General features: G+C 35.4%; 2 protein-coding genes across 2 annotated transcripts in view; both read left to right on the top strand.

Annotated features, from left to right (window-relative positions):
- The window catches only part of LOC117109863 (kielin/chordin-like protein), a 22,842-nt gene extending 11,518 nt beyond the window's left edge, over positions 1-11,324 (top strand). Inside the window, exons 8-25 of the mRNA XM_033252310.1 lie at positions 1,509-1,658; positions 2,153-2,296; positions 2,573-2,728; positions 3,026-3,178; positions 3,473-3,685; positions 4,160-4,351; positions 4,812-4,967; positions 5,353-5,499; positions 6,144-6,287; positions 6,539-6,742; positions 7,002-7,142; positions 7,429-7,575; positions 7,677-7,841; positions 8,347-8,556; positions 8,869-9,069; positions 9,676-9,870; positions 10,519-10,679; positions 11,232-11,324. Coding sequence (XP_033108201.1) covers positions 1,509-1,658; positions 2,153-2,296; positions 2,573-2,728; positions 3,026-3,178; positions 3,473-3,685; positions 4,160-4,351; positions 4,812-4,967; positions 5,353-5,499; positions 6,144-6,287; positions 6,539-6,742; positions 7,002-7,142; positions 7,429-7,575; positions 7,677-7,841; positions 8,347-8,556; positions 8,869-9,069; positions 9,676-9,870; positions 10,519-10,679; positions 11,232-11,324 — 2,972 coding nt within the window. The remainder of the gene's footprint in view (positions 1-1,508; positions 1,659-2,152; positions 2,297-2,572; positions 2,729-3,025; positions 3,179-3,472; positions 3,686-4,159; positions 4,352-4,811; positions 4,968-5,352; positions 5,500-6,143; positions 6,288-6,538; positions 6,743-7,001; positions 7,143-7,428; positions 7,576-7,676; positions 7,842-8,346; positions 8,557-8,868; positions 9,070-9,675; positions 9,871-10,518; positions 10,680-11,231) is intronic.
- LOC117109910 (zonadhesin-like) overlaps positions 11,239-11,427 on the top strand; it is a 38,128-nt gene continuing 37,939 nt past the window's right edge. The window contains exon 1 of the mRNA XM_033252379.1: positions 11,239-11,427. Coding sequence (XP_033108270.1) covers positions 11,385-11,427 — 43 coding nt within the window. The 5' untranslated portion in view covers positions 11,239-11,384.

Raw genomic sequence — 11,427 nt, 5'->3', positions numbered from 1 at the left:
GGGCTAAAATGCAAGTTTCAAAAGTTCACCGTCTTTCAGGTGTACTGCCCAATCACCACCAGAAGGACCCACTGGAAATAAGTGGGTCAGACTTAGTAGGTTATCCTTGGTGTGTATCACACCGAAGAAATCCAAATCTAAATCCAGCTTATGATTTGAACCACTACTACCTTTATGTTTTAAGTTGAATAATGACCAAGTGACCTTGACCGTTGGATACAGTCTCCTAGATATAGCCTGTTTGAAGTTGTTTATTCTGGTCAGTAGAGAATAGGTCAGTGCTAATGCTCATTCCCAGGACAGTCCCTTGACCTCACCTAAGTTACCGTAGGCCCAGCACAAAGTCAGTGATTTTCACCTCAAAGCACCTTTTCCATTGTTAACTTAATTTGCATGTGCTCATAAGCTTAATGTCAATGCTATATTGATTGACACATGGTGGTCTTGATTGACACATGGTGATCTTTTAATTATTTTTGATGTCTACCACGCTGGGTTACTGTAGATACTGGATTCATCTTGGAGTGGTGAGAGTGGTGCGAGAAAAATGAGGTCTATAAAATGGTGCTCACAGGGAATGGTGTTAGCTTTGTCAGCCAACAGTTGGTTTAATCATAGTATGGTGGTCTCAAATTATTCGCTTAATTGGATCACATTTTCAGATATGGTATTCTAACTTATTATGACTGTTACTTAACTAATATAGTGTTGCTTTACAACTCACTCGTTAACAGCAAGCCTATCTATCTGCCTATTTGTCAATATTTGCAGACATGTTTTTCATTGATGTCCTTGATCTATTAACCCTAATTGGCCTGAATCTATTGTTGACCAATGAAAACTAATGAGTTTAATCAGAGATAAATTTATCATGATCTTCAGTGCATTTAGATTGTGTAAATTGAACAAATAAAGAAATTAGAGTGAACTTTGAGTGTAAGGGACACGTGTAAAGGTACCTTCTCTACCGATTGGTACCAGTGTTCTGTTACATTATATTGATTGCATAATCATGTATATTTTTCTATGGTAAAGTGCATATTACTACACAACACACTTTTTTTGGTTAATTTATGACATATTTCATAAATAGTATTAATATTTTTATTACATATATTTTCTTAAATATTATTACTAGAATATTTATTATTATTATTTATTGTTTTTTTTTTATAGTTAATTTTATTATTGTTATTCTCACAAATAGTATTAATATTGAAACATTTTCAGACAAAGCTGGCCGATGTCCTGCATTTAGTGTGTTCTGTTACATTATATTGATTGCATAATCATGTATATTTTTCTATGGTAAAGTGCATATTACTACACAACACACTTTTTTTGGTTAATTTATGACATATTTCATAAATAGTATTAATATTTTTATTACATATATTTTCTTAAATATTATTACTAGAATATTTATTATTATTATTTATTGTTATTTTTTTTAGTTAATTTTATTATTGTTATTCTCACAAATAGTATTAATATTGAAACATTTTCAGACAAAGCTGGCCGATGTCCTGCATTTAGTGTATTGGCTCTAGTTGACCAATCGGAATGCAGCTTTAGATGCAACTCAGATGCTGACTGTAGTGGGGCACACAAGTGCTGTAGCACAGGTTGTGGTACCAAGTGTGCTGTAGCAAAGATGGGCAAGTGAAATTATTGTATAAAGATTATAAGTTGTAATGATTAATAATATTAATAATAATAATGATGATAATAATAATAATGATAATAGTAATAATAATATTAATGATAATAATAATAATAATAGTGATAATAATAATGATAATAATAATAATAATAATAATAATAATAATAATTAAATCAAATCAAATATGCATTTACACTCAAATAATAACAATAATTAATAATAATAGAGGGTTGTTTTGCCCTCTCTGACATGTTATTCAATTGTACTGAATACTCAGCACGTTCCCAAATACTTACAAAAAAAAATCTCGCAAGTGATTCAGATTGGGCAAAACATCACTCCCATGAAATTTTCTGATGCACAACAACATTGAAATAATAAGAATATGAGTATTATTATTTTACTGTAATATATTGTTATTAATGTTGTAAATATGAACTATATAGTGATTAATAATATATTTATAATTTTATAAATTTTGGTCTACAGAAAAGTGGGGAAGCTGCCCAGCCTCAAAGTCCTTCCTTGATAAGACATGTACATACAGGTGTACCTCTGACTTTGACTGTCTTGGGGATGAGAAATGCTGCTCAAATGGCTGTGGCAAAGTCTGCACCGGAGCCCTTCGACCTGGTAGGCCATTGTTTCTTGGATTCATTGCAATACAAAGTATCTATGTATTATCTTGTCATTTATGCCAGAATTGTCTTACTATCAGAGCTTTCTTATGGACATTTTAAGGGTTATCATCCCTTTTGATGCATTAAGGGTGACATTGGCTTAGAACCACAATGGTCTGCTAACAGTGATACGGGTACAGACGTTTGTGCTGTTAATTATGGAGGTGTTGAGATAGATAATTAAGGTGCCTAACATTTTATTTTCAATCTATTACTTCAAATCTTGCAGCTAAGGTTGGAACATGTCCATCTCCGAAAACTTTTGGTTTGGTTCAGAGTAACTGTGCAGTTCAATGCAGTTATGATCAGGAATGTACATCCACCCAGAAATGTTGCAATACAGAGTGCGGGACGACATGTAGTGAACCAGTCAGTATGAAAACTCGTAAGTTGAAGATTACTCAACACATTTAAGATTTACATTAAAAAATATCTGCTAATAGGCATTTTACTGTGTTTACGTTTAAGCCAACTCATTTGCTTTTATTCACCTGTCCTATCTTTATGTTTGCACAGATTTTTTATTTATAATGCAAGCTATTTTTTACTAAATTTTTAATAAAAGTATAATTGGTTTTTATATAGATTTTTGTTTTACTTATTTATTTATCATTTATTAAATTTATTGTTTTATTAATTAATTGATTGATTTATTGATGTAAACATTATATTTCCTACATAGCCACTCTCTTACGTGTGTGCCCAGCTGTTCTGCCAGAAATCACAAGCTGTAGCCGAGCCTGTCAGATTACCGCTGACTGTGGTGCTGACGAAGTGTGCTGTACTACCAGCACGTGTGGTAGACAGTGCATTACAGCTATTACATTCAAAGCAGGTAAATACATATTTTCTACATGGATAATAAACCATTAAAAGGCATATAATTGACTTCAGTGACCCTGTAATGAAGAGTTCAATGTAATTGCAATCAACAATTTAACCTTTCTTTATACTTCCCGACTAATTGGTCTGACTCATCTATTTTGAATGCCTTCATCTTTAATCACTCATCATGAGGAATATCACTTTGTTATTTTTAATGCTCAATAAAAACTACTTCATCATATTTTTTGAATACCTAGTCATGATTTATTTTTTTTAATATGTACTGTATTTGATCTGCATTTAGCTCCAAAGCCTTGTGATGCTGAGAGGAAAAACACACCCACAAGAAACCTGGGAGGAGCAACGGTCTCACTGCAAGGTGTCCACACCCCAACATGTGGCTCATTGGGTTACCACATCCCTAAGCAATGCGACTCTTCCACTGGGATCTGCTGGTGTGTAACAGCTTGTGGTACACCAATCCATGGCACCCACACATCTGGACCACTGACATGTAGTAAGAAAAAGAATTAACCAAATACTTTTTTCTGTGATTCAAAACATAACTTGCGCCTAATGTCTATATTTATTTTTTTCCAGTATAGAATGACCATAAAAAATGTAGCCAAAGCCTGAAATGACTTATTTTTACAATAAAAATTCCAATTTCTATTGCTACTATTAGGTTGGTTTTTTGTTTATTTATTTATTTTTTTTTAAAGTAATATAAACTGAGAGTAGCAGTACTTACTGCTTACAATGAAAATAGTTCATTCTATATTATTTAATCCGCAGAAATGTGAACTAACTAAGTAATCAAAGGAACAGATAGGCATGGACCAAAGTTTCTATAACCATATTGGTTCTGTCTGTTGAATATTAAAACCATCCTCCTCCCAAAAAAAAAAAAAAAAAATCTATAAACTTATGAATGTCTTGCAAATTCATTGAATGGATTTTGTATGATGATTCTTCAAATTTGATTTTTTAGGATACGATGAACCACCATGTAGAAAAGAGTACCAGCAGTTGAGATCTGTTGGTTTCGGTGCCAGACAAATTTATTGTCGCCAGGACGGTTTCTACGAGTCACGACAGTGCCATGGTTCTGTATGCTGGTGCGTGGATCGTTGTGGTAATGAGATTCAAGGAACTAAGGGAGCTAGGAACACTGTCAGATGTGGTGAGTGTCTTTATACCGACAGGAAGCGATATATTCAAGTCAAAAAATATTTAATTTTACTACATTTAAAACAAAGTTTTAATTAAATAAAGTATTCAGTTTTAATAAAATAAATGTATATAATAAATATACCATAAACTCAGTCCTGATCTACTTAATATTATAAACAAACTAAAACAGCATTGTTGAATCTGTACACCATTTTATCAGTCTATTTTAAAACAGCACCACCGACGTCTTTCAACTTTTCATTCGGGGATACCAAGTAGCCTAGCCTTCGCAAATTTCGTTTTTCCAGACACATATCTACTAATACAATGCTAACTAATTTACTTGTCACTATAAACAAATTTGCACCATTGTTGCATAAACCATGTAGACTATTTTTCATCAATTCCTTTTTTGACTGGCTACTTGTCATGGGAATACATATTTCTATTGAATGTATTTTCACCTGCAGAATGCCCTGGCAATGAGCATGCATGGCTGTGCAATTCCAGCCCATGTGACTCGACCACCTGTGAAGCCTACCCAAGTGCAACCTGCCGTGTCAACTTCTGTAGTGGATGTACAGCCGAGTTTTATGTCAATGATGTCAAAGTTGAATGTGATACACGTAAGTATCATTATAATATGGAATATTGATAATGAAGTTGATGCTGTAGATGCTCAATTCAATTTATTGGATCCACTTTTATTACGAAAATTAACTTAAAATTACAAAATACAAAATAACACTGAATACATGGAGGTACTGTACAAATACCAATAATATAAACTTAAACTAATTTTAACAAGTAGATATTTATGGTGATGATGATAGTGAGGGTGGTAATGAATTGACAGAGATGACGACACTGACCGCGATGAAGTGATTATAATTATGCCATAATGATGATGATGATTGGGATAATAATGATGACTATTATAGTATTTCATCCAGAATCATAAAATAGGCTTCCAGTATTGTTATAGTTACAATGTCTTTTTGTTCATTTTAGCCAAGAATGGTGTCTGTCCAATTGCTGACCATGTCCGCCTTCCTCAGGAATGCACCAACGAATGCATGACTGACTCATCATGTCCAGGCACTAAGAAATGCTGCGAATATGGCTGCAGTACCCTCTGTGTCAGTGCTGAACCCCAGTGTGAGTTTCTTTTTTTCTGAAACCTTGCTCAGTTTCAAGATTCTATTTATTCTCATATACAGTATAGACAAGTATAGTACATGAAATTTGTTTTCCAGAGTTAGGAATACACAAGATATGCATACAAATTAAATTATAAGACAAATATAATATAAAATTATACATACAGTGCAAAAAATATTTAAATTACAGATGTATCATGAATGGTAGATTTTTCATTTCTTATGATCTGTTCATTCTGGAGACCACAGATGGGCAAAGTGCAGCCCGCGGGCCACATGCGGCGTGTCAGCGATTTTTTTTGCGGCCCGCGACAATGAATTAAAAACCCTATGTTTGCGGCCCGCCAATCAAAATTGGCTAGAAAACACCTTGTTGTTTACGGCCCGACACCAATATGTAAAAAGTAACATTAACTGAGAATAAAGGTGATGTAAAAAAAGCAGTGATTGGAGGTTTTTGGAAGCTCACTGGAACATCAAAGTTTGGGTGTGGCCCTCGGTGTTAAATCAAAAGTTCACTTTGGCCCTCTGACCGATTTTTATGCTCACCCCTGCTGTAGACTCTCTAATGATAATTGATGGGTACCAGTGATGTAAGTAACCATGTCAGTTCCATTAACAATGATCTTCTTGGTTCCTCAGTGAAGAATGGTCAGTGTCCAGCAATTCCTGCCGACTACTACGGAAGCTGCACCAGTGAGTGTTCTGCTGATACAGATTGCACGGGTAAAGCAAAGTGCTGTTACAACGGATGTGGACGCATTTGCATGCTGCCTCAACAACAAAGTAAGTATGAGCTTTGACAGATTGCCGAGTCTAGTATAGACTGCTAGTGAAAGCCTGTGTAATACATTTATTTAAGCTAGACATTAAAATGTTATCTTTACATTTACAGTGGCTGACAAACATGGCTCCAGTATTTTGATAAATAACTTTCCATAGATATTTAATGTTTAAGCTTAACTGAAAACTAAATTAATTCTCTTCATGAAGTTATGAAACAGATTTACTTTATAAACATCTCTTGCTTTCCATAGCATTTGTTGGCCAGTGTCCATTCCCCTGGGTTGATATCAGCACATGCACAGGTTACTCAAGTTCATGTGTCCACAATGGAGACTGCCCGACCAATCAGAAGTGTTGTGAGAGTGGTTGCGGAAAACAATGTGTTGCAGCAGAGGGTGTAACCACTACTATTGTTGATGCTAACAACGCTGTTGTCACCACCAACTCCTTAAGTGGTAAAATCATTTTCAATGTTTAAAAAATTATTTGAATAAATTACATTTATTAACTTACCTAGATATATTGCCAGTTTTATCAAACAAAACACCAATTGATAAATAATGAATTAAAAAATAATTGGAAGAAAAATTACAAAGTGTAGGGCACAGATTTATTTGGGGTGTTCATAGACAAACAATTATTACTCCAATTTGTATAATTTAGTTGGTTATACAGTAGATTGATAAACTCTTGTACAATTTTTTTTTTTTTTAGAGAAGACAGGAATGTGCCCCGCTCAGAAGTACCTTGCTTGCTCCTATGTACAAGAATGTGCTGTGGATTCTGACTGCACTGGAACAAGCAAGTGTTGTAATAATGGTTGTGGATTTGTGTGTACTGGACCATGGACAAGCAGTGAGTCTCAATTATAAGATATCGTATACTTTAACTAGACTCGTAATTTGTTTTGTAACGTAATAGGCTGTTTTGTTACAATACTGATTGTAATCACATAGTGAATGTTCAATATAATAATGCACAGTTTACCATTACTTCCAATTGAAAGATTATCATTTATTTATTTATTTATTCAACAATATTTCACAATAGTAATTAATGTAATATCCTTGAAAGCTTTGAATCAAAAGTGATAAACAAACTTACAAAACCTTCCAATAATAATTATTTGTGTTTATTACAGATAAATATGGTTACTGTCCACGTGCTAGCATTCAAGATGTATTGACCAATGTAGCAGCCTGCACAGCTGACATGGATTGTCCAGGAGATAGGAAATGCTGTAACATTGATGCTAACCAGAAAGCATGCGTCAACGTATGGAAAAAAGGTGAGGTATTCACTATGAATAATCATGAACTTTCAAAAGTCTTTATAACGACTGATTATTTTAGACTAAATACACTATACTTTTTTGGTTTTGTTTTGTAGTGACCAGTGGACAGTGTCCAACTTACACTAGCCTAGAGGTGACATCATGTGTGTACTCTAATGAGTGTTCAACTGATGTAGATTGTCTGATGTATGGAACCAACAGAAAGTGTTGCTCAACGCCTTGTGGTGGAACCAAGTGCAAGATTGCTGATACCTACCCTTGTGAGTTAATGGACTGTTTCGCTAAGCCCCTTGGATATTCCTTAGAAGGTCCCACAAAATGGCAGCCCTTTGAACCATGGCTACTGTATGTCTGTGATTGTAAATATAAACTTGTGTTGAAACTTAGGGTTCTCTTATAAAATCGCTGATTTATTGATAGATAGATTGATTATTTGATTGATGGATTCTTTTATTATGCATTCTTGGGGTGAACATAGAAGGATTGTAGTAGTGAGGTCATATCAAACCATATCATAGTATCTTCTGACTTCAGATCCTGTCGGATGATCTGCAGTTAAGACGACAGTCACTAATGATGTGTTGCCTTCGACATTCACATAGATTTTACCTTCAATCCTATGGCAGAATGAGTCACTGTAACCAGTTCTGAGATGATTTAGTTGGATCCACATAGAGTATTTTAGTGTATGTTTATAATACATCAAATTGGTTATAAATTATATTATATGATTGATAATTTAATGTAACTTCTTAATCTTTCTAGCATGCATGTACAAAGGAAAGCAGTACGTCCATCAAGACTTCTGGTCACCTGACAGTTGTACCATCTGCAAATGCTGGTCTGGCACTGCCAAATGTACCCAGAGGAAGTGTCCAACTTACGACAGCACCAAGTGCCAAGCAGTCTACCGCGATGGACAGTGCTGTCCAGATGTTTACTGCCAATCAGAGAATGTTATTGGACAAACTCCTGGTGAGTTTGCAATGTTAAAAGAATGTGCATTATGTTTTTGAAAGTATTGTTACACTGAAGACGGCAGTTGTACTGCAGAAACATGTTTGTATCAAGTTTTTTAATAAAACAGTTAGGCCTATCTTAAATGATTGTATTAAGATTTATTTCTTGCCTGGTATTACACCAACTGTTTGTAAAAGTATAATTGATGCTAAAAGAATCATTCATGAAGAATATTAGCTAATATATTGTCATAGTTAGTTGCACTCTCATTGAAGATCACTTCCTGATGAGCAAGTTTTCATTGGCTCATTCTTTTCTTCTATCCAGTTAAATGTACTGACCAGCAAGGCCTTAGCTACCAGAATGGAGACGTCTGGTACCCAGATAGCTGCAGTGAATGCCGATGCAACGAGGGACAAGTGGAGTGTTCAGCGTACAAATGCTTTACAGAACCTCCTCGTAACACCACTGGATGTAAAGTAACCAATGTACCAGGACGATGCTGCCCAGAAATCAAATGCCAAGACAGTATGTATAGTGTGTTGCAATCTGTATATTTTAGTCACTCATCATATTATAGGAACAAAGGCTGCTGGTTAATGCCATGGCAAGTCAAAAAGCCAAGCGGTTAAGGCAACATACAGCCAAAATATCGTCGCTGATTCAATCGACACAATCGCCTATGGTTCTTGTGGCGGAACAAGTCTCCTCGGATAAGGTCTATAAACCGTACTGTAGGTCAAGTAAACAATTTGCCTCATGTGCACTTTAATGAACCCAGTATGTCAAGACGAGTAGGGGGTTACCCGGTCCATTCAGCCCCTTTTTGTGGGCAGACGAGAGTAGCTAGTACCGGTTTACCGGGTAGCTCAGACACGAGGCGACCCATACTGTATGAGGTAGTCAACTCCCCGATCGCTTTGAGACTTGGTATAAAGAGCTATATAAATCCAACTACAATACAATACATTACATTACAGTGCTAGTAAATCATTTAATCTGTGATGGTCTATTTATAAATAAATTATTATATGATTGACTGCTTGTGTTTGGCTCAATTACTTTTGAAGGCCTCAAACACATAAAATTATTATTATAGCATTACTCAATGATTTTACTTCTATCCTCTTTCAGCTTGTGTTGACCATTCTGGTAATATAAGATACGAGAATGACCAGTGGTCAATTGAGGACTGTGTCACATGTCGATGTACCAACGGTCAAGTAAGCTGCGTCGATGAGGTTTGTCCATCGCATCACGATGCTTCATGTGAACTGAGGAATGTGAAGGGTCAGTGTTGTCCAGATGTCTTCTGTCCAATTACCATTAGTAAGTGAATACACCTGTTTCCAGTTGTGTTTAGTGAAAATAATTTTGACCATTTTGAAATAATGCATAAAATATAGATAGAATTATTTTCTCATTTTGTGATTGCCTGGAAATATGTAAAACAATAATATAAATTACCTGCCTACTGTGGATGTATCCAAGTGCTTTATGGAAGCACATCAAGGTTGGGGTCTAAATCCCTTTGCATTTCGCTTGTATCCTTGAGCAAGGCACTTTATCTGCATTATCTGCATTACTTCACTCCACCCAGGAGTATTATTGGGTACCTGGTACAGTCACCTGCTCCTGCGCTGATTACCAGCAGCAACACTTAAGCATATGGACTCAATGACCAGGGAAAACAAAGCGCTTTGTAACCAAAAGCCGGTTACTCACTAGGTGCGACGGCAACGCGACGAAGAACGCACGCGAAGACGCGGACCTAACTGATCGTTTTTAAGGAATAAGTGCTATATAAAAATAGCAACTAGAACAGTGGTACGATTAGACCAAAGTAAAGTTGCCTTTTGTCTTGGCCTAAAACTGCTGTTGTGGAGCAGAATTTTTTAACATTGAAGTGTGCTTCTTCTTATGGAAAAAGATTCCTCTAATGGTCATATTCTAATGATGGTTATTAACTTTTTCCAGATCCTTCTCGAATGTGCGTTGATGGAACCAAATCTTATGGCGAAGGTAGCGAGTTCACACGTGGGGCCTGCGAGAAATGCCTGTGTATGAACAGGGTTATTGATTGCCAGAGTACTGAGTGTGCTGCAGATTCGAACCCATTACTTGCCAACTGCTCGAAGGTGAACATTGAAGGAAGGTGCTGTCCAGAGGTCGTCTGCAATCAACAAGGTCTGTAGTCCAATCAGATCCTGCCATTTCAACCATCATGTTTATGGTTCTAATGAACAGCTACCAATTACTTTGTACATTTTCCATAATTTTTATTTAATTTTGTATTACATTTATAATTATGTATAAAATATATGTACATTACTGATGAAAGAAATTAGAGCAGTACAAACAATTAATTGATTCAATGACTGACTGACTGACTGATTGATTGACTTATTGATTTGCTGACAATGACAGACTGGTGTAATTACTGGTTTTATTTATTGGGTGATTGGTTGATTTAGTAATTGATAGATTGATTATCTTCATATGATAATAATAATAATAATAATAATAATAATATTAATAATGGTCGACTTATAGAGCGCATATCATAGAGACCTCTATGCGCTTAACATCAATAAGAATACAGTGTTACTCAATAAATTGGTTTTTTTACTGTTTATATTTTGTTAAATTGGAAAATAATACAAATTACAATAATTTTATACTTGAATTAGCTGGAGTGTGCAACCATGAAGGTAATCAGTACTATGATAGTGAAACATGGCAACCAGACACCTGTACCTTGTGCACCTGCGAGAAGGGAGTGACCAGGTGTAACGTGATGTCATGCCCACCAATCAAACAAGGCTGTACTGCTCAGTTCATTGATGGAAAATGCTGTCCAGAAATTACCTGCCAATCAAGCTCAGT

Source organism: Anneissia japonica, unplaced genomic scaffold (genome assembly GCF_011630105.1).
Source record: "Anneissia japonica isolate Jap-2015-1 unplaced genomic scaffold, ASM1163010v1 scaffold585_len4108843_cov191, whole genome shotgun sequence".
Classification (NCBI taxonomy): Eukaryota; Metazoa; Echinodermata; class Crinoidea; order Comatulida; family Comatulidae; genus Anneissia; species Anneissia japonica.
Note: the sequence above shows the minus strand (reverse complement) of the source record. Positions and strands in the feature narration are given on the sequence as shown.